Consider the following 24,443-nt stretch of genomic DNA (forward strand, 5'->3'; position numbering starts at 1 on the left):
TTTGGTTGCAATCAGTTGATTTCCTTGGTCACATTGTATCAAGTGAAGGGATCCGAGTGGATTCACAAAAGATAGAATAAGTGGAACAATGGCCCAGACCTACCTCTGTTACAGATATCAGAAGTTTCTTAGGTCTAGCAGGTTATTAAAGAAGGTTTGTGGAATGATTTTCATCCATAGCCTCATCATTGACTAGGTTGACTTAGAAGATGGTCAAGTTTACAATAGTCAGATGATTGTGAGAAAAGCTTCGCCAGAATTGATAACTAGATTGACTACAACTCCTGTCTTGACTCTACCAGAGGGTTCATATGGTTATGTGATCTATTGTGATGCATCCAGAGTTGTCCTAGGTTGTGTGTTGATGTAGCGAGGTAAGGTGATAGCTTATGCCTCTAGGCAATTTAAGGCGCATGAGAAGAACTATCCAACTCAGAACCTCGAGCTTGTTGTAGTGTTGTTTGGACTCAACATATGGAGATACTACTTGTATGATGTCTATGTATATGTGTTCACCGATCATAAGATCCTTCGGTATGTTTTCACCCAGAAAGATTTGAATCTTCGCAAGAGGAGATGTCTTGAGTTCCTTAAGGATTTTGATATGAGTTTGCATAATCGTCTTATGAGCATATCAGACAGCGATGTAACGGTTTAGAATGGGGAAGAATCATCTTTGGTAGTGGAGGTTAAGGAAAAGAAAGACAGTGACCCAATCTTGCTTGAAATTAAGGGTGCAATCCATAATCAGAGAATGGAGGTTTTCTTTCAAAGGGGAGATGGTGTACTTCGCTACCAGGGTAGATTGTGTGTTCCTGATGTGGGTAAGTTGAGACATCATATTCTTGCAGAAACCCATAGCTCTAGGTATTCTATTCATCTAGGTGCCACTAAGATGTACCGCGATCTGCGAGAATTCTAGTGGTAGAATGGCATGAAGAGGGATATAGCAGATTTGTGAGTAAGTGCCCCAATTGCCAGCAAGTCAAGGTAGAACATCGAAACCAGGAGGTATGACTCAAGAAATCAATATTCCTACTTGGAAGTGGGATGTAATCAATATGGATTTCATCACAGGGTTACCTCGTACTCGCAGACAGCATGACTCTATTTGGGTGATATTTGATGGGATGACTTAGTCTTCTCGCTTCTTGGTGGTCAAGACTACATATTCGGCAAAAGACTATGCAAGGCTTTATATTAATTGTATTGTGAGGTTGCATGGGATTCCTTTGTCTATCATATCAGATAAAGGTCCTCAGTTTACCTCTCATTTCTTAAAGTCATTTCAGAACGGTCTTGGTACTCAAGTTAACCTTAGTACAACATTTCATCCACAGACGGATGGGCAGGTAGAGCGTACCATTCAGACCTTAGAGGATATGTTGAGATCTTGTGTGATCGATTTCAAAGGTAGTTGGGATGATCACCTTCCTCTTATTGAGTTTGCCTACAATAATAGTTACCATTCCAGCATTCAGATGGCCCCTTATGAGGCTTTATATGGGCGTAGATGTAGCTCTCCTGTTGGTTGGTTTGAAGTTAGGTGAATCAGCTTTGATAGGGCGAGATTCAGTCCTTTATGCTATGGAGAAAGTGCAACTCATTAGAGATAGACTTAAGACGGCCCAAAGTCGTCAGAAATCTTATGCAGATGTTAGGAGAAGGGAACTAGAGTTCCAAGATGATGATTGGGTTTTTCTGAAGGTCTCACCTATGAAATGGGTGATAAGATTTGGAAAGAAATGAAATCTTTGTCCTAGATATGTAGGCCCTTAAAAGATCTTGAAAAGAGTTTGCAAGGTGGAGTATGAGTTAGAGTTTCCAACAGAATTAGCAGCAGTGCATCTGGTCTTCCACATCTCACTCTTGAAGAAGTGTGTGGGTGACCCAACCTCTATACTGCCATTAGAGAGTGTGGCGGTGAAAGGTAGTCTTTCTTATGAGGATGTACCAGTTGAGATTCTTGACCGTCAGGTTAGAAGGTTGAGAAATAAAGAAGTCACTTCAATCAAGGTTTTATGGAGGAGTCAGTCCGTAGAGGGATCTACTTGGGAAGCATAAGCGGTCATGAAAGCCAAGTATCCTCACCTCTTTCCTTCCGATTCCACTCCAGCTTGAGGTAATAGTTCCTCATTAGTTTTCCAGTCATTCATGAGTGAATTCGGTCATAGAATCATGTTCCCTGAGTTTGTACTTGCATTTTCAGTGTATTTGCATTTTATTGAAACTCAATTCAGTCAGAAACTCAGTTCTCGGTGTTTAGTAGTAGGGTTTGCGCTCTCTCACTCTAGTTCAGCTAGTTTAGTCTTCATTCGAGGAAGAATGTTTCCAAGGTGGAGATAATGTAACACCCGTAGCCAAAATAGACCAACAACCAGCTTTACAGAAAAAAATTGCAAGTGTAAACAATGGTGGCATCGACGGTCCGTAGGTTAGACGACGGTCCGTCCTGCACAACTGTCGATGGGATCAGAAACTCCCAAAAATTTCAGCCTAGAAAAAATTGGTTAAGTCTTGGACGACGGACGGACTTACGATCCGTAGGTCAGAACGACGGTCCATACTCCATGACTATCGATCGAGACCCCCATTCATCCATTCTTTGACAAGAGCTACAGATGACCACCAGCATGGTCCGTAGGTCTGACCGTATGCAGACAGTTAAAGGGAAATACAGTTGGGTCAACTTCAAATGGCCATAACTCCTATCAAAAAATGAATTAGGTGTTCCATGACATACCCTCAGATAGATAATTGAATTATCTTTCCATAGCCACCAACCATGCTAAAATCAGACCTCTGAGTAAAAAGGTATGCTCTTTTTAGTAAAGGCCTGTCGAACAAGCCCGGTCGACGGACCCAACGACCGGGCGTGTGTCAGACGATGGACCGTCAGTCCTGGCCGCCATTTGGTTCGACAACAACTTTTCTAGGGGTCTTTTGGACATTTCCTACTTCGTGTAAACCCTAAGTTGCATTGTTTTGACCCTAAATCATCATATTTTAGTCAGTTTAAGCCGAGAAATATAATTAAAACATATCTAAGTCAAATCATTAAATCAAAACTTAGAAAATTAAAAGCAAGAGAGGAGAAAAAGCTCAAGAATCCTAGTTCAAGAACGCCACAAGTTCCAGCAGTTCCAACCCCGAAATCGAAGTATTTTTCCGTAGAATTCATCACCAAGTATGTAGGATTTCACTAGTGGGTTCTTTTCACCCATTGGGTCCCTAGTTTTTAGTCAGATTCTTGATTCCCATATCATGATTATCCCTAGGGTTTCTAGAACTTTGATAGAACTTCATGAATTTATTAAATATATGTTCCAAATCATATTATCATGTTATTACTAAGATTATCGCATGGATTTCAGAACCCTAGCTTTGTATTTCTTTAGTTCTTGAATTACACATGCTAGGTCAGATATTCCAGACATTTTAGATATACATGCCTCAGTTATAAATGCATAATTACCAGATTAATTGTTGCATGTTCAGTTTCGAGCTATCCAGTATTTACAGCAACTCATACATAATCACTAAATTCATAGAATTCATGGGAGTAGCATAATATCGAGTTGGACTAGGGTTCAGCGTACCCAAATAGTCCCAGAACTACTAGCCAAGTAGGTTGTAAGTCCCCTCTGTGTGAAATCACTTTAGTGATCACGCCAGCATGCCTTTATACCTTTGGTAGGGTATATTGGTTCCTCTCGATAAGGTTCATACATAGGACTCCACATTTAGCTCATGTGGTTTTATTATCAGTTATTAGTAGCTCCCACAGATCAGTCAGACTCTCTGATGTTGACCATTTATCAGTATATTGATTATCCAGTTTTAGAATGTTATAAATTGGTCATTGCATTCATTTAGCTTAGAATTCATTTTATCATGTCAGATTATTATACTTGTTTTTGTGCTTGTTCAGTTATGTTTTATTTTAGCTTTATCTATGCTACATGCTTAGTACCTTTCAAGTACTGAAGCATACATGTGCTACATCTTCTCGTGCTGTAGGTTCAGATTCTCAGCATCCAGATCACGCATAGATCGATTTCTGAGTTCATCAAATTTAGTCGTGAGTCCTCATTCTCCGAGGACAACAGTCATGAATTTCATTTTAAGTCTTTAGTCATTTAGTTTTAGTTTTTGCTAAATTTAGCTGGGGGCTTGTCCCAGAATTTCTAGTCCTGTTTACAGGTTTATTCAGACATAGTAAGTTTCAGCTTAGTGTTGAGTTAGTAACTTCACTGTATTAAGCTCATCAGTTTTCATACTATATCAGATTTAGCATATGGGAATTCCACATCTTTTCATTATAAATTACAATTTAGTTTCCGCATCAGTTTATTATCTTTAGTATGCTCATGATCATGCCAACAGGGTTAGCTTGGGATCACTTGTGGTCCTAGATTTCATGTCCGCGTCTCGGGGGTAGCTCGGGGCGTGACATGACCTAGGACCACAAGTGATTCCAAGCAATCCTTGTTGGCATGATCATGAGCATACTAAAAAATATAAACTGAAATGGAAGACAAATCATGATTTAAACTGAAAAGATGGGGAATACCCATACTATAGCTTAAATATTTGAAATATTGATGAGTTTATTACAAAGATAATATCAACTCAATGCTAAGCTGAAACTAACTATGTTTGAAAATAGCCTCTAGACTGACTAGAAATGCTGGGACAAGGCCCAGCTAAGTCTAGCAAAACTGAAACTAAAATGACTAAAAGATTGAAATAAACTCATGACTCTTGTCCTCAGAGCATGAACACTCACCACTGAATCTGTTGAACTGAAGATCGAGAATCGGTGTATGCGTGATCTAGATGCTGAGAACCTGAACCTACATCACAAGAAGATGTAGCGCACGTATGTGTCAGTACTTGAAGGTACTAAGCATGTAGGATAGAATAAAGTTGAAATAAAATATGACTGAACAAGCATAAAGCAAGTATAATAATCTGAACATGATATACTGAATTCTAAGCTAACTGGATGCAATGACCAGATTATAACATGTTGAAAATGAATACTAAATATACTGATAAATGGTCAATGCAAGAGAGTCTGACTGAACTGTAGGAGCTACTAATAACCGACAATAAAATCACATGAGCTAAATGTGGAGTCCAATGTATACGCCCTACCGGGAGGAACCAATATACCCTGCCAGAGGTATAAAGGCATGCTGCCGTGATCATTAAACTGATTTCCCAAAGAAGGGACTTACAACCTGCTTGGCTAATAGTTGTGGGACTAATTGGGTACGCTAAACCCTTTTTACGTCCGTAGGTTGGGTTTGTTCAATTGGCCTTTATTAAAATGGACATAACTTTTTACTCGAAGGTCTGATTTTAGAAAAGTTGGTGGCTAAGGAAAGCTAATTCAATTATATACATGTGGGTATATCATCAGACACATAATATATTTTGTGCTAAGAGTTATGATCAATTGAAATTGACCCAACTATATTCCCCCATAACTCATTGCTAACTTCTACTTATGGTTAGACCTATGGACCGTAGATCGAACGACGGTCCATATTGGTCAATCATCGTTCATATCAGAGAATGGGTAAATGGAGTGTATATCGATGGACACAAACGATGGATCGTAGTCTGACTTACGGATCGCAGGTCCGTCTGTCATTCGACACTTCGTCAAATTTTTTTGGACTGAGATTTTAGGAGTTTCTAACTCAATCGACGGATGTGCAGAACAGACTGTGGGTCAGGCTACAGTCCGTCGATTACAACCGTCGACTGCACCTACAGATTTTCTAAAAAGCTAATTTTTTTATTTGTTTTGGATATGGGGTGTTACAAATTTAAATCTTTTTATGCAAGAACCCATGCTTAGAATTCAAAATAGAATTTCAAGGTTTTTGGTGATATGTGAAAAGCCTTTGAAATTTGCTCCTTGAATGAAAGAAGAATCAAGGATGAAATCAACATACATTACTAGTTGAAATCCCACGAAATTGATGGAGAAATAATTGAAATTCTTCAATCCTAACTTCAACTTGACTTCAAGCTCCGTCAATCCTAGCTTCAACTTGACTTCAAGCTCCCATGGAGTCTTGAGAGAACTTTATTTGGGAGAGGGATTTTTATTTTGAAAAGTGAGGGGTCTAGGTGTTTAAACTAACTTGAAATACTTTAAAACATCTAAAATAACCGTCTACTAGTTAATTAGGACGTGGGGTGAATTTTAAAAATCACCCCTCACTTCGACAAGACCCTGCAGATATTGCAGGTGTCAAACGATGGCCACTAATGACGAGGCGTCAATGGGACTACGGACTGTCTTGCTAGTCCATGGTTTGGGTGAGACTCCCAAACATGGAGGCTAAATGTAAGATTCTAAAAAAAAGACTTAGGTAAACTAGAGCCTAACATGTTGGTCATGATGGTCTAAGGTCCTAAATTGGATCATAATGTGGTATTGAGGAAGTGTCTAAGAGTTTAGGTGCATTGGAAGTCAAACGTCAAGGGACAACTAAAACATTCAACGACTAAGTCACCTATATGCCTCATATGTGGTTCTATATGTTTATAGGTGGTTCATGAGGTTATAAGGTCCTAAAATGAGTTATTATGGTGTATATAGGCAGTGTGCCAAGTTTCATGAAGTTTGGAGGTCAAACGTCTAAGAACATCCATGACGTTTGAAAATTTTATCTTAAAATGACCTTGTGTGTCTAGGCATGTTTCGTTGAGTTTTACATGTTTGTTTTGGATGAAATTATGTGATAGGTCCTAAAATTTTATACAAGCATGTTTGGGTTTGAAACATTCGGGCAAACATCCCCAAGGACCATCCAAGGGTCCTTAAGAAAGTACCTAAAGTTGGTGCCCAAGACAACCGATGCCTAGTGGGTCAGTCGATGCCCCTGTTGGTGGTGTCTCTTTGACTAATACTTATTCATGGGAGAGTATATACCGAAGAAAAGCCTCAGTCCCAGACCACAGACCAGTAGGATGGTCCATTGGTCAAAGGATGGGTCGTCGATGGGCCTGTGTCCCTGTGTGCAGTTCACTGTCAAGTTGAGGGGTGAACTTGTAAATTCACCCCGCATCCAAATAAGGATAATGGCGGTTCCTTAAGGGTATTTTGGGCATTTTAAATGTTTTTATAAGCCTTAAACACGTAGAAAATTTCATTCTTCAAAATCAAAACCCAAAATCCTTTAGAAATTTCTCTAGAACTCCATTGGAGTCAAAACTTAAGGAAGGGCTTGGATTGGAGGATTGAGTGGAGATTCTTCATCAAATTCAAGAATTAGTTTTATTGATTTTTTTTTTGTGCCCCCAGAAATTCTTGGATTTCTTGCAATATGAGATTGAATGCCATAACTCTTTTTTGTATTTTACTTTTTATTGGTGCTGTTGGGAAATCTTATGGTTTTTTATCCTTGAAACTCTATTCATCAAGAATCCCAATTTTCAAAGATGTTTTCTTAAATTTTCAAAGATGAATTGTCCAATTTCATAATCTATGCATAGGTTCTTGCATTAAAGGTTTGTAAGTATTGAATATGGATTGAATTGTTATTAAATGTATGATTTTAACTCAATTAACATATGAACCCATGAAGTTGATGAACCCTAGTTTTTGACTACTTTATGAGTTACTTAATATTGACTTAATATTTATGAATTCTAGTGTAGTTTTGTATGGGCTATCTAATGATGTAAAAATTGTATTCAATTGATGTATAGGTTGTATTATATTGATAAATCTATGTTGAATTAACTTAATTTCATTGAGTATTATGATTTATGCATTGAATTGATGTTCATTGCTATGAGTAAGGGCCTTATGATATTGAATTGGATGGTTTAGCACTTGATTGAGGTGTTGAGGATGGAGTGGTGGTACGCTGCCCTATTTCCCTTATTTTTATGTTAATTAGAATTCAATTATGTTGTTATTGGTATGGTCCACTTATGGTGGCGGTGTTATGTGCTTTACTTGCAATGGACGTGGCCTTGTCGGCGTTACTTTATGCAATATGATGATCATGGCCTTATAGGAAAATTACTTGAATTATTATGATGATTATGTGAAGTATGATAATGTATATCTACATGATAAGTAATATGAAAGTATAGGTGTTTTTCTATTGATGTTAATTAGATGATCATGTTAGACTATAACTATGGCTTTGTATGTATAGTCTTAGGGTTAATGCTTGGTTATTCCTACTTGACTATACGAGTCTATGATGGTCATATTGATGATGATATGATAGTTTATAGTATGACTTAAATATAATAAGGGTTATTTCTATGTGCTTCTAGAATGACATGTAATATGTGTTAAGGTGATGTATGTTGTGTCTTGTCTTGGTTGACTTGTGTCCCTTACTTGATGCATGTATGAATATGAATATGTGATGTCTTGACTTAGGATGCTAAATTCTCTTAGTCTTGTATGTATGAATGACATGAGACCTTAAATGAAGTTAAGAGGGTCCTTTATGTGAAACCTTGAACCTAGTGTAAGGTTATGAATGTTGAAAATAAAAGTCGTAATGGTATCCGTCAAGTAAAGAAATGATAGAATTAAGGTTGGTTGGTTCGAACAGCATCATATCACACCTTAGTAAAGTCATGATGAGCTTCTTGTCGCCATTGTGAGGCTAGTGGACCTTTCTTTGGTAGGGTAAATGTGATTGAGTTATGAACTTGATATGAAAACCCCTTTTATATGAACCTTAAATATAAATTACTCTATGAGAACAAAGACTAGAACTGAGTGAGTATGGTACGGGAAGTAGTTATAGTTAAAGAATGAGACTAGATTACAAAGCACGCCCTTCATATTCCTTATCGATGTGCCTACATGGGATGTGTCTAAGTTCTACCATTGGCAAGTAGAACAACCTCATCGGACGAATTTCATGTCTTGCTATCATGGTATATGTCGGTTATTGTGTATTTTCATCATATGGAATACATAATAGCATTAGAGAAGTTCTATGAAGTTTAGGTGGTGGTATAGGACGCTATCTAGACATTGCACAATAGGCTTTGAAGGTGTTAGTTGGAGTTACTAGGTCTTGTCCAAGACCATTATTTGAATGTCCTTTATGTGTTGAATTTCTCCTAAATGAACTAATGAATATAATGACTTAAGTAAGAAAGTTTGTTAAATGAATAAGTACTTATCTAGAGTAGTTAAGGGTTGTCTAGTTAAGGTGTGAAGGGGGCATAGAAATGGTCACTTCGTATCTTACCTAGACGAGTCTTAAGAATGACTCTAGTTAGGGAAAATGATTGAATATGTAGACATGATCTAAATTTAGGTAGTCTTAAGTATTATTTAGGTAGTATTGAAGAGGTCAATCATGGACATTATCTTCTTGATTTGCTTAAGTAAGTCTTTTGATAGCTTTTGGAAAGAGAGTGTCATATTATCTATATGTGTAGTGTTAAATGAGAATGATTCTATCCTAGGCAGTCTATAGGATCTCTTAAGTGTGTGTGTAAGCAATTGTATGAGCGGTCACTTCACAGCTCACTCAAGTGAGACTTAGAATTATCTTTGGTAGAGGAAATCTCATTTTTCATGGGTTTGATGTCTTGCAAAACTAGAATCTCAGAAGAGAATTAACGCAGAAATTAAAGCTCTCATTTTTTAAATTAAAAGAGAAGTTTTCGTAGAATATAGTTTAAATGTTAAACTTAACAGTATAAGATATGACATACATATTTCTTTAGATCTTTTTTATGTTAGATTATGATTTATATTTTTCTTTTTCACTTTGTAGTTAAGGTATGGTTGATCAAAATGGATTGGTTGTAACCCATATTTTTATGTAATTATGTATTATTTTGCATTGTTATGAAAAAAATCTTTGTTTTCGTGTTATTATATTTTTAAGTGTTATTTAACTGACAAAATTTCTATTAATACATGATGAGTTTGATAATACTTGAATAGTTTATGCAAAATATGTTTTTGTTTAAATAGAAGTAATTCATATATCATATCACTTTATTATTATATTATAAATTATTATAAAAGGAAACCAAAAAAGTTAAAAGTTGAATTATAATTTTACCCTTCTTATAAATTAAATTGTTATAAAATATTTAAATATTTGATTGTAACATTTCTTCACTGTGGATATGTTGGAGAAAAAACACATTATGGTCCTTCTTTCGATTCTGATAATACCTTTATTTGAGTATGAGCAACAGGTCGAATACAATTACATAATTTATGTTCAAATATTCTTATTTTTTTTCAATTTATATGATGAAACTACTTTGAAGGTGGATTGTATCATTATTTGTGTCTTGTTTGTAATGACATGTTTAGTCGTTTTGAGCAACAGACTTCAATTCTGGTAAAACTGGCAAAAGCGACGGATCCCACGACGGACCGTCAAGAGCACGACGGACCGTCGCAGGGTCTCGTTTCAAAACACTTAGAAAATCTAAAATTGGGTATTGAAAATCGACTCTCTGAACTTCGTGACGGAATGGCAGGACGGACCGTCACGGAGACTTCAGTGAAAATCCATTCTCTGAACTTTGCGATGACCTGCAGGACGGACCGTCGCAGGCACGACGGCCCGTCACAGCTTGCGCAAATCCCAGGCAGAATCGAACTTCCTTACACGTTTTAAGGGACGTTTTGGGACTATTCTTTCCTTAATTATAGATTTCGTGGGTTTATATTAATAACTCAAATTCTTGGGGGTTAAAAGAGGTAACCCTAAGTTAATTAGTGGGGTATTATTGCCATCTTTGATTCTTAATTATATACTAATTAGGGTAAAAGAAAGAGGGTTTGAATAAGAAAAATAAGAAAGAACAAAAAGAGACAGAAAAAGAAAGAGAACGAGTAGAAAGAGAGAGAAACGAAGAGGATAGCAAGGACTCTGAGAAGATAGCTTGTTGATTTCAATTCTTCGGTGGAGGTAGGTTATGGTTATTTCATGCTATTCGTAGTAAACTCTTAATAGTGAATAATATGTGTTAGTAGTATTGTAAACCCTTCTATATGCTTAATTGTATGCTTGCATGAATGATGTGATTATGTAATTATGAATAAATAAGCATGATGAAGCTATTGAATCCCAAATCTTGAAAAGAAACCCTAATCTACTTTGATAATGATGATGCCTTGGTATGAAAGAAGGCTTGACGAAAGAAAGTAGTGAGATTAGGGGATCGGGTGCCACGTTCCGGTACCAAGATAGAATATGGATCGGGTGTCACGTTCCGACACCAGGATAGAATATGGATCGGGTGCCACGTTCTGGTACCAGGATAGAATATGGATTGGGTGTCACGTTCCGACACCAGGATAGAATATGGATCGGGTCCCACGTTCCGGTACCAGGATAGAATATAAATCGGGTGTTACGTTCCGACACCAGGATAGAATAAATATGGATCGGGTGCCACGTTCCGGTACCAGGATAGTATATGAGGATCGGAGTGTCACGTTCCGACACCAGGATAGAATATGGATCGGGTGCCACGTTCCGGTACCAGGATAGTATATTGAGGAGCGGAGTGTCACGTACCGACACGAGGGGAATAAAGATAATGAATCTTGAAATATGATAATATATCCAATCTAATGAACTAAATTCCCAAATGAGTATGATGAGGAGGTGTGAGTCCTCATTGATGTGCTTGGTGTTGTAACCAAGGGTTATGGTAACTATAAATGTTGCATGTTAAGGATATTAGTTGATTTTATGATATTGCTTAATACATACTGTTCCCTATTTTGAGTTGGCCGATGATATCTACTCAGTACCCGTGGTTTGTACTGACCCCTACTTTTATGATTTTCTTCTTGTTATTTGTGGAGTGCAGCAAACGTGCCGTCATCTTCGACTCAACAGTAACTCAAGCCAGTCTTCGTCACACCGGATCTTCAGGGTGAGCTAACGCGTCTAGCTTGGACTGGATCTTCTCTTTCATGTCTTGATGCCTTGAACCTCCGGCATGGACTAGCTTCTTATGTATTTTTAGCTTTTAGAAACTCTTAGAATTAGTAGTTTAAAGTAGATGTTCTTGTGATGATGACTTCCAGGTTTTGGAAATAATAGATGTTGAATATTGATAGTTATTGAATTGGTTTTTATTAATGAGTTTAAGTCTTCCGCATTATTTTCTATTGATGTTACATTGAAATGTTAAGGTTTAGATTGGTTGGTTCGCTCACATAGGAGGGTAAGTGTGGGTGCCAGTCGCGGCCCGGATTAGGTCGTGACAAACTTGGTATTAGAGCATTTGGTTCGTTGGTCTCATCACACAAGAACAGGTCTAGTAGAGTCTTAAGGAACGGTAGGGGGACGCCTTTACTTTTCCTTGAGAGGCTATAAGACTTTAGGAAAATTTCACTCTTTCATTCTTTCTTTCGTGCTACTACTTGAGTCCAATTGCTATCTAGGCGATACGAATTGGTATCTGACCATCTTCACTCTCTTTCGCAGATGGTTAGAACTAGAGCAACGACTACGCCAACACCAACACAAGCACCGGCGAGACAAGGTGCGTCTGAGCCAGCCACTGGGGCTGTAGCTCGAGGAAGAGCAGCGGCAAGAGGCCGTGGTAGAGGTCGTGGGAGGACATCCTCTAGAGGAAGAGGACGAGCACCTAGCCCATCTGATACTAGGGCAGTGACTCCCCCAGCGACTGAGGAAGTGATAAGAGAGGGGGAGGATGGGGTGAATGAACAAGTGTAAAATGAGGAAATGCCACCCCAACCTACCCCAGAGATGATCAATCAGGTTCTGGCTTATCTTAGCGGGTTGTCTGATCAGGGCCAGACACCCCCAGTGTTTTCTGCACCAGCACCTCAGGCTCCGGAGATACAACATGCGGCTACTATGGCTCCCCGCATGGATGTTCCATTGGAAATAGGCACGTTTCCACGTCTGACTACTGGGCCTATAATGACAAATGATCAGCATGAACTTTTCAGTAAGTTCTTGAAATTGAAACCTCCAGTCTTCAAGGGTGCGGAATCTGAGGATGCTTACGATTTTCTGGTTGACTGTCATGAGCTACTACACAAGATGGGTATAGTAGAACGGTTTGGTGTTGAGTTCGTGAGTTATCAGTTTCAAGGGAACGCCAAAATATGGTGGCGGTCACATATTGAGTGCCAACCAACAGAGGCACCACCTATGACTTGGGCCTCATTCTCTAGCTTGTTTATGGAGAAGTATATCCCCCGAACTTTGAGGGATAGGAAAAGGGATGAGTTCTTGAGCCTAGAGCAAGGTAGGATGTCGGTAAATGCTTACGAGGCTAGGTTTCACGCACTATCCAGATATGCCACCCAATTATGTTTCAGTCCCCAAGAGCGAATTCGCCGGTTTGTGAAGGGGTTGAGGTCAGAATTGCGGATTTCGGCCTTACAGATAGCGGCAACGGCAAAATCCTTCCAAGAGGTGGTAGACTTTGTGATAGAAGTGGAAGGAGTGAAGCCAGACGACTTCACTACGACATCGACATCAAAAAGGTTTTGAAAGGGAGGTGAGTTTAACGGTACTTACACTAGAGGACAGGGTTCGGGAAGTTAATCAGTCCGACCAATTCAGTCTTCACTACAGACTGTAGTTGGGGGTCCACCTCCGACCGGTCAACACTTCTCTGAGAGACCTATGCATGAACCCAGAGAGTGCTATGGATGTGGGGAGATTGGAAATATTAAGAGATATTGTCCAAAACAGAGTTACAGACCTCCAAATGTTAGAGGTAGAGGTGGTCATGGCAGAGGCCGTTATTCTGGAGGACGTGATGGTCGAGGTAATGGTGGTCACCAGAACGGCCGAGGTGATGGGCAACCTGGATCCACTACATCACAACATGGTAGGGGCAACGGACAGACAAACGATAGGGCCCATTGTTACGCTTTCCCTGGGCGGTCTGAAGCGGAGGCATCTGATGCTGTCATCACAGGTAATCTTCTGGTTTGTGATTGCATGGCTTCTGTATTGTTTGATCCTGGATCCACATTTTCTTATGTATCTTCCTCATTTGCTAATGGTCTAAATTTACATTGTGAATTACTTGATAAGCCTATTCGTGTCTCTACTCCGGTGGGTGAGTCTGTGGTAGTTGAAAAGGTATATAGGTCTTGTTTGGTAAACTTTGTGGGGAGCAACACTTATGTAGATTTGGTTATCTTAGAAATGGATGATTTTGATGTGATTCTGGGTATGACTTGGCTTTCTCCGCAATTTGCAATCTTGGATTGTAATGCTAAAACGGTGACGTTAGCCAAGCCTGGGACAGACCCGTTAGTGTGGGAGGGTGACTACACTTCCAATCCGGTCCGCATCGTCTCCTTTCTTCGTGCTAAGAAAATGATTAGTAAAGGGTGTTTAGCTTTCTTTGCACATCTCAAGGATGACACTACCCAAGTACCTTCGATTGAGTCGGTTTCAGTAGTTCGTGAGTTTCTGGATGTGTTCCCTGCAAATCTTCCTGGTATGCCACCGGATAGGGATATTGACTTCTGTATTGATCTCGAACCGAGCACACGCCCCATTTCTATACCCCCTTATAGAATGGCTCCCGCGGAGTTAAGAGAGTTAAAAGCACAACTTCAAGAGTTATTGAACAAAGGCTTTATTAGACCAAGTGCATCTCCTTGGGGTGCTCCGGTTTTGTGTGTAAAGAAGAAGGATGGGAGTTTTCGAATGTGTATAGACTACAGACAACTAAACAAGGTAACCATAAAGAACAAGTATCCTCTTCCCCGCATTGATGACTTGTTCGATCAGTTACAAGGTGCTTGTGTCTTCTCTAAGATTGATTTGAGATCCGATTATCATCAATTGAAAATACGGGCAACGGATGTGCCAAAGACTGCTTTTCGAATGAGGTATGGGCATTACGAATTTGTAGTGATGTCTTTTGGTCTAACGAATGCCCCTGCTGCGTTCATGAGCTTGATGAACGGGATTTTTAAGCCATATTTGGACCTCTTCGTGATCGTATTTATTGATGATATATTGGTATACTCAAAGAGCAAGAAGGAGCATGAAGAGCATTTGAGATTGGTATTGGAAATGTTAAGGGAGAAAAAGCTTTATGCCAAGTTCTCTAAGTGTGAGTTTTGGCTAGATGCAGTGTCCTTCTTGGGGCACGTGGTTTCTAAGGAAGGAGTGATGGTGGATCCTTCTAAGATTGAAACAGTGAAGAATTGGGTAAGACCCACTAATGTGTCAGAAATAAGGAGCTTTGTTGGGTTAGCTAGCTACTACCGCCGATTTGTCAAGGGATTCTCTTCTATTGCTTCCCAATTGACGAACTTGACTAAGCAGAATGTTCCATTTGTATGGTCGGATGAGTGTGAGGAAAGCTTTCAGAAGCTCAAGACTTTGTTGACTACCGCACCTATCCTTACCTTGCCAGTAGAGGGTAAGAACTTCATTGTTTATTGTGATGCATCCTATTCTGGTTTGGGTGCAGTACTAATGCAAGAGAAGAGTGTGATTGCTTATGCCTCAAGGCAACTAAAGGTGCATGAACGTAACTATCCGACCCACGATTTGGAATTGGCTGCGGTGGTGTTTGCATTAAAGCAATGGAGACACTATTTGTATGGGGTTAAGTGTGAGATCTATACGGATCATCGTAGCCTACAGTATGTCTTTACTCAGAAAGATTTGAACTTAAGACAGAGGAGATGGATGGAGTTACTAAAGGACTACGATATCACTATCTTGTATCATCCGGGAAAGGCAAATGTTGTAGCGGATGCTTTAAGTAGGAAGGCGGGAAGCATGGGAAGTCTAGCTCACTTGCAAGCTTCTAAGACGCCCATTGGCTAGAGAGGTTCAAACTCTAGCTAACGACTTGATGAGATTAGAAGTAAATGAGAAGGGAGGTGGCTTATGAGTTAGCCTTGCCTCCAGGGCTGTCCGGAGTACACCCGGTATTCCATGTGTCGATGTTGAAAAGATACCATGGGGATGGAAACTACATCATCCGTTGGGATTCAATTTTGCTTGATGAGAACTTGTCTTGTGAGGAGGAGCCTGTTGCTATTTTAGATAGAGAAGTTCACAAGTTGAGGTCAAGAGAGATTGCATCCATCAAGGTGCAATGGAAGAATCGAGCCGTTGAAGAAGCCACTTGGGAGAAGGAGGCGGATATGCGAGAAAAATACCCACATCTGTTTACAGATTCAGGTACTCCTTTTCGCCCTTGTTTTCCTTCTTTTGATCATTCGGGGACGAACGATGGGTAAATTGGTATCTATTGTAATGACCTGTTTAGTTGTTTTGAGCAACAGACTTCAATTCTGGAAAAACTGGCAGAAGCGACGGATCCCACGACGGACCGTCAAGAGCACGACGGACCGTCGCAGGGTCTCGTTTCAAAACACTTGGAAAATCTGAAATTGGGTACTGAAAATTGACTCTCTGAACTTCGTGACGGAATGGCAGGACGGACCGTCAAAGGCGTGACGGACCGTCACGGAGACTTCAGTGAAAATCCATTCTCTGAACTTTGCGACGACCTGCAGGACGGACCGTCGCAGGCACGACGGCCCGTCACAGCTTGCGCAAATCCCAGGCAGAATCGGATTTCCTTACACGTTTTAAGGGACGTTTTGGGACTATTCTTTCCTTAATTATAGATTTCGTGGGTTTATATTAATAACTCAAATTCTTGGGGGTTAAAAGAGGTAACCCTAAGTTAATTAGTGGGGTATTATTGCCATCTTTGATTCTTAATTATATACTAATTAGGGTAAAAGAAAGAGGGTTTGAATAAGAAAAATAAGAAAGAACAAAAAGAGACAGAAAAAGAAAGAGAACGAGTAGAAAGAGAGAGAAACGAAGAGGATAGCAAGGATTCTGAGAAGATAGCTTGTTGATTTCAATTCTTCGGTGGAGGTAGGTTATGGTTATTTCATGCTATTCGTAGTAAACTCTTAATAGTGAATGATATGTGTTAGTAGTATTGTAAACCCTTCTATATGCTTAATTGTATGCTTGCATGAATGATGTGATTATGTAATTATGAATAAATAAGCATGATGAAGCTATTGAATCCCAAATCTTGAAAAGAAACCCTAATCTACTTTGATAATGATGATGCCTTGGTATGAAAGAAGGCTTGATGAATGAAAGTAGTGAGATTAGGGGATCGAGTGCCACGTTCCGGTACCAGGATAGAATATGGATCGGGTGTCACGTTCCGACACCAGGATAGAATATGGATCGGGTGCCACGTTCCGGTACCAGGATAGAATATGGATCGGGTGTCACGTTCCGACACCAGGATAGAATATGGATCCGGTGCCACGTTTCGGTACCAGGATAGAATATGGATCGGGTGTCACGTTCCGACACCAGGATAGAATATATATGGATCGGGTGTCACGTTCCGGTACCAGGATAGTATATAAGGATCGGAGTGTCACGTTTCGACACCAGGATAGAATTTGGATCGGGTGCCACGTTCCGGTACCAGGATAGTATATTGAGGAGCGGAGTGTCACGTACCGACACGAGGGGAATAAAGATAATGAATCTTGAAATATGATAATATATCCAATCTAATGAACTAAATTCCCAAATGAGTATGATGAGGAGGTGTGAGTCCTCATTGATGTGCTTGGTGTTGTAACCAAGGGTTATGGTAACTATAAATGCTGCATGTTAAGGATATTAGTTGATTTTATGATATTGCTTAATACATATTGTTCCCTATTTTGAGTTGGCCGATGATATCTACTCAGTACCCGTGGTTTGTATTGACCCCTACTTTTATGTTTTTCTTCTTGTTATTTGTGGAGTGCAGCAAACGTGCCGTCATCTTCGACTCAACAGTAACTCAAGCCAGTCTTCGTCACACCGGATCTTCAGGGTGAGCTAACGCGTCTAGCTTGGACTGGATCTTCTCCTTCATGTCTTGATGCCTTGAACCTCCGGCATGGACTAGCTTCTTATGTATTTTTAGCTTTTAGAAACTCTTAGAATTAGTAGTTTAAAGTAGATGTTCTTGTGATGATGACTTCCAGGTTTTGGAAATAATAGATGTTGAATATTGATAGTTATTGAATTGGTTTTTATTAATGAGTTTAAGTCTTCCGCATTATTTTCTGTTGATGTTACATTGAAATGTTAAGGTTTAGATTGGTTGGTTCGCTCACATAGGAGGGTAAGTGTGGGTGCCAGTCGCGGCCCGGATTTTGGTCGTGACATTGTTATCTTGCTCAAAATTATCATTCCTTTTTTTGTGTATATATCTTTGCACTTTATGTATTGGTTTTGTATTTTACGATAGGTTTTTTTATTGCAGTTATTTCCATCTAGATTTTGGTATGGTCTCTTATATAAAGTGAACAAAAAATATTAGTCCACTTCACTTTTGTGTTTCATCATCTTATAGTTATTATAACTTTATGTAAAATCAATTTATTGGTATTTTTTTCCTCATTAATATGGTAAATATATATTTATCTTTTGTCTTTATTAATTTTGTTTACGTCCATTTCTTAAATTTAGAGCAAGAATTTACATATTTTCAACACTTCTTATTTTGCAGACAAATAATCAAAATTAAATTTAAAAAAATAATTAGCATTATTATATTTGCTCAGAACAACATATACAAAAGAAAAATGTAATTGATAATTATCAACGTTAGATTAGACCTATACACATTTGTATGATAATAAAGAATAAACGTGTGATGCACTGGTGTGTATCGGTCGGTTCGGTTCAATTTTGAAGTTTATCGGGTTGGCTTATTGGTTATCGGTTTGTAGAGATGCTAAACCGTTATAGAATCATTAAGATATTGGCTTATCGGTTATTGGTTTATCAATTTTTGATCGTTATCGGTTCGGTTACAGATTTAACCGTTAAAATTTGACACAAAAGAAAAAATATTGAAAATTACTTAGAAACAAGGTGATAAACCAAATAAAGCATGCACTTGAGTTCACAAGTTACATCTTGCTCAAAAGCAAACACTTTTACATTGTAAAATAATCAAGTGTTTGAGACAACCAAAAATAAAAGTAGGAAATTGAATTTTAAGTCGAAGACTTTATATACAAAATGGTTTAAATATAGTTATTTAATTTACTATCGGGTTATCGGTTAACCCGTTAATAAAAAACTTTAAACCGATAACCCGATAATAAAAGAGAATCAAATATATAGATGATAGGACAGGGCTAAGGCAGTAATCTCGACGGAGATTAGGATGAGCTTTGATGAATAAAAGAAGAATTGGTAGAAATTCTCATAGGTGAAGCGGATTAGTTCGTTCTGCGCCGCCAACGGCCTCAACTCAAAGGCGCAGGTTGAGGGTACTTTTTTCTTAAGTCGCGGTCATGTCTTGCCCCCTCCCCCCTGGTATAGTGACCGCTTCCATGTTTTCCCCAAATTTCATCAGTTACAGGCTCAAGTGCCTGTTCATCCATCTTCATTCGTTATCAAAACCACTAAACTAATAACCCAATACTATAAACCAATAACTTTTTTATCGGTTTCGGTTCGGTTTTGAACAGCCCCCCTAGGTGCCATTTCCAGAACTAGCTTTACAAAAGGAGAAAGAATCATAGATATGATATTCTATATTACAATAATTATCTTAAAGATCTTAATGGATCAAATCTCGATACGGAGGATACCCTCTATCATCCAACAATCGGGAACAAATATAGTGTGTGGTATTAGCACTACATAGGTGCTCATTCTTCTATATGTACCTAAGGATTCTTGTAGGAACTCAAAAGAACAGCTAACAAGAAAGTGCAGAACGAGCAAAAGATTAAGGAAATATAGAAACACTCATCATAGAACGTCGATGAGGAAGATGCAAAGAACAGAAGAGCTGGAGCTTCAAAAGTAGTAGAGCTAATTAAGCTTCAGCAAACTACCCATTGGTTTAATAAAAGAAATTATGGGGTGGACTCGATATTCTACTATTCAAATATAAACACATCATTAATAGCACAGAAAATGGAAGGAGATCAAGTTACATCAAAATTAAACTTCTCTATTATGCATTCTTCTGAGGTGAATTATTGTCAAATGAGTACCCCTGATAAGTCTGCAAAATTTCTTCCTCTGCTAGCTGCTGAGGACGCGGTTCGTCACCTTGCCAAGTCCATACAGTATCTTCCAATGCTGGTCTTACATCCGTCATCATCGTCTTCTTGTACTCTATCGTATCTCCATTCGATTTCTTCATCTCAACAAAGTGAAAATTTGGAGTTACCTCAAAGATTTCTGCATCAATAGACAACACCCCTTTTCTTCCTTCTTTAGATCCTTCCAACTTCAATAACCCTCCATCCTTTTTCATCACCTTCAACTTTAAACGCCTAGCTACATCCTCTAGCTTTGAGATGATTGTTTTCGCCGGTTGCTTTGATGTAAATATAACTTCCCTCTTTTTATCTCTTTCTTCAAAAAAGGCAGACAAGTCAAAACCTGTTGAGAAAGATATAATATCAAATGCATTCAATGTGCAGGCTTGACCAGTTCTGGCTTTGGTTCTGTTATTGAGTCGGTACTCTCACCGATACCAAAAACTGCATCATCAATTGCTGCTTCTTCAGGCTTTGAGTCAGCATCAGCGATTATAGGTTTCAGCTGCAACCCTTTCTTGAACCAAGAATTCTCCATTATCTTAGAAATGGAAATTCTTGTGCTAGGATTTGGATTTAATATTTTTGATATCAGCCTGCGAGCATCAGGAGGGAACCAGTTAGGACATTTGAACTCAGCCTTACCGATCTTTCTGTACATCTCCGTTAATTTTGAATCCTGGAAAGGGAGATATCCAGCCAAAAGGACATATAATATCACCCCACATGACCAAATATCAGCTTTCGCACCATCATAGCCTCTCTTGCTTATCACTTCTGGTGCAACATAAGCTGGTGTCCCACATTTAGTATGAAGTAAACCGTCTTGGCATTTCGAATCTGCAAGGGCACTCAATCCAAAATCTGAAATCTTTAGATTCCCATTTTCATCAAGCAATAGATTCTCCGGTTTTAGGTCTCGGTGATAAACACCTCTACTATGACAGAAATCAATAGCACTAATCAATTGCTGAAATAACTTCCTTGCAACATCTTCCTTTAACTTCCCTTTACTCACTTTGTTATACAACTCGCCTCCTTTGACATATTCCATTACACAATAAATCTTCTTTTTGCTGGCCATCACCTCATAGAGCTGCACAATATTAGAATACCTAACCAATTTCATCGCTGAAATCTCGCATTTGATTTGATCAATCATCCCAACTTTTACAATCTTCTCCTTATCAATAATCTTAATAGCCACATTCATGCTAGTCTTGACGTCTCTCGCATGATGGACCTTAGCATAGGTGCCTTGTCCTAACAATCTCCCTAACTCATACCTTTCCATTAGTATACTACTCCCCTTACTCCTCTTACTCTCCATCTCAACTTCAACAAATTCCGAGTAAACAAATAACTAGCTATTTTCAACACAACAAGAAGTGAACAAATCAACCATCTTCACTAAGATTGTCATACGATACAATTAGAACATGAAAGAATCTAGTCAGTTTTGACATTTGATGAGTGAACGTGGACGAAGTTGGGACCAATGATGCAAACTCATCAAATTTAGAGAATAGCTCCAACAGAACTTCAATCTCAGAGAAAGACTTGGTAGCTCTTAAGCACATCTTTCAGCATTCCTTGGTCCTTTTAATAAACTAGAGAATACTGAAGAAGATCCTATAACTTGTAACAATCCAATGTTTATGTTTACCTGAATAAAATTCAAAAAAGGTAGCTAAGAATACACTTCAAACTGAAAATGACAATTTGCTTTTAATTAAAGGGAAATGGGGAGACGATTACAATGCGGGGAATCAAACTTTCACCAACACAGTGAAAATTTAGGTTGTTAACTAACTGAGCTACCAATTTCCATTTTTTTTACATACAAATACATTTATTTGAGCCAAAATTACTACGGTTCGAACGTTGGCTCCGCCCCCAATCAAGATCAAGAAATTAAAAGAAAAACAGAATGCTCAATTAAATGGATTTAGAGAAAAAAAAAAGTTGTATTAGCATAATTTTTAAATAAAAATTGAATCTTGAGACAGCAAATTTCACAAAAATAAATAAATAAATGAACCAACTAGTTTATAGTTAAAAGGTTTTCATTAATGGGATTACTCTTAACACCCAATCTTATTTCTTTCTTTTTTTTTAACTCTTCTTTACTTTTTGAACTTTTGAGAAAAAATTGGACTACGGAAAACCAATATCGAAAAGACAAACTTTTTCCAAAATGAATAAAGCATACAATACATAGTAAACAAAGTGCAGAAACATATAGAATATCAAATAGATGGGAATGTAAAATGGTGAATCTACTTACCTTAAAACTGAAAAAATACTGAAAGAAGGCAGACAGATGAGCAATTGTATTTTTGAAAATATTGAGGCTGACGCATAAAATGGAAAAAAGGTATGGGCTTTTTATACCTGCTCTGCTATATTTAAAATGATAAACCCTCAATCCCCATATCTAAATTGTAGCACTAGATAATTTTTAAAATTGTCATATCATGACTAGGTATCTTTAACAAATTACTCCATCTTTTTCAACTTATTTATCCTGTCAGTACCATTTTACGTGAATTAGTTTTATTAAGTATGAAATATAAGAAAAAAATTAAAACTTTTAAAATTTTATGATTTAAAAGAGTAAAAGATATTTGAGTTGTTATAAATTATTTCATTAAAGGTAAAAGAAATATTTTACTTAATATAAAAAAAAGATATCCTTTTTTTACGGTCTAAAAATGACCAAAAAAGAAAATAAGTAATATAAACTCGCACAAAAAGAATATTTTTTTTAATAATTTCGTTTGATAAAAAAATATTCTTTTTTTGGTATTTTTAATTTTAATTTTGTATATGATGAGATGCTTAATAATAAAAAAAATACTCTCAATGAAATAATTTATGATTATTGAAATTTATGTTTTATTTTCAAATGTTTTTAAAAGGTCGTTTTCCCTCTTAACTTCATGTCAGTCAAAATTCATTTACATAAATTAGAATAAAATTTATATTTTATTTAATGATTTGATAGTATATTATATTTGATCAGATTAGCTGTAAAATACAGAATGTGAACAATTTTAGAAGGAAAGATATTTTTTTTTAATTATAGAAATGACAATATCTGAATGGTTAAATAGAATGGGACTGTAATTGCCACCAGATACAGGCAAGTAGTATAGGTATATAGACAAATTATATATTAGGATATTCATTATTTGTTTACCATATTGGTTTTGTCCATTATAGAAAGATAATAATTATTATTATGATATGCATGAATGAACATTGAATATAGGACAATTCTTTGCAAAAAATAAATCATCATTGTGATAAAATTTACTTTTTAATATATATATGTGGTTAATGATGACAATTGAGGTAGATCTTATCCCTGGCCATTGTTTATTTAATTTATTTTCCTTTTTTCCCTTTCCCGAAAAAGATTATTTATTTGTTCATCAAAAGAACGTAGATTAATTTTTTTTAAAAGAAAAAATCAGAGGTAGTTTTTACTTAAAAGCAAAGATAGAGGACTGTGAATGATTTTCTCCCTTATTTCATAGGGTTTTTTTTCACTTTGGTTAAAATAATATTCCTTTTATTTAACTTAAGGAAGATACATAATTATCTTTTCAACTTATGCCCAAAATCACAGAGACATATTTATACTATACTAAGTTCCTATGACTCCCAGAACTTATTTTATTAGTAATTTTCTATTCCTTTTCGATATAAGTGACACTAGCTTGAAAAAAAAAATCAATCATCATTGGGCCCTAGTGCAACGTAGGTTGAAACGCGATAGAAAATTATTTATAGAATAGTTCAAGGGGTAATAGGACCTAAAGTATGTTTCTGAGATTTCAAACATAGATTGAGGATGTACTTGTGCATTATTCCTTTAATTTATTTGGCAATGTTTGATCTATACAAAGCTAAACAAAAAGAGTTATTTCCTTTTAAAAAACATACCATCCAAAACAAACAATTGCACCCATTTAGTCTTCTTTTTTAAAAAAAAAAATTGTACAAGTACCCCTTCAACTTATGTTCGAAGTTCTAGAGACACACTTATACTATATAAATGTCTTATTATCCCCCTGAACTTATTTTATAGGGAAAATAGATAAATATATTCCCGAACTTCTTAAAGTTGTACGGCAATACCCTCTGTCATACTTTTCTTTCATAAATACCCTTGCCGTCCAATAACTAGTACACATTTTTCCTTCCCACTAATGGAAGACTCATTTCGTACACGTGGCATAATCCGACACCTTAACTCGGATTGACCAAATATTTAATCCAAATATTCAAATAATCGTTTAACCCGCCCCAACCCATT

General features: G+C 37.5%; 1 protein-coding gene across 1 annotated transcript; it reads right to left on the bottom strand.

The window, feature by feature from the left end:
• Positions 1–19,863: 19,863 nt before the first annotated feature.
• On the bottom strand, positions 19,864–22,560 carry LOC101253122 (CBL-interacting protein kinase 2-like). Its single transcript, XM_010327914.4, is given in 3 exon segments — positions 19,864–20,498; positions 20,501–21,785; positions 22,407–22,560. Coding segments are annotated over 2 exon segments (1,419 nt in total). The 5' UTR covers positions 21,450–21,785; positions 22,407–22,560; the 3' UTR covers positions 19,864–20,028.
• Between the last annotated feature and the right edge of the window lie 1,883 nt (positions 22,561–24,443).

The sequence above is a fragment of the Solanum lycopersicum genome, chromosome 9, assembly GCF_036512215.1.
Source record: "Solanum lycopersicum chromosome 9, SLM_r2.1".
NCBI classification, from domain to species: Eukaryota; Viridiplantae; Streptophyta; class Magnoliopsida; order Solanales; family Solanaceae; genus Solanum; species Solanum lycopersicum.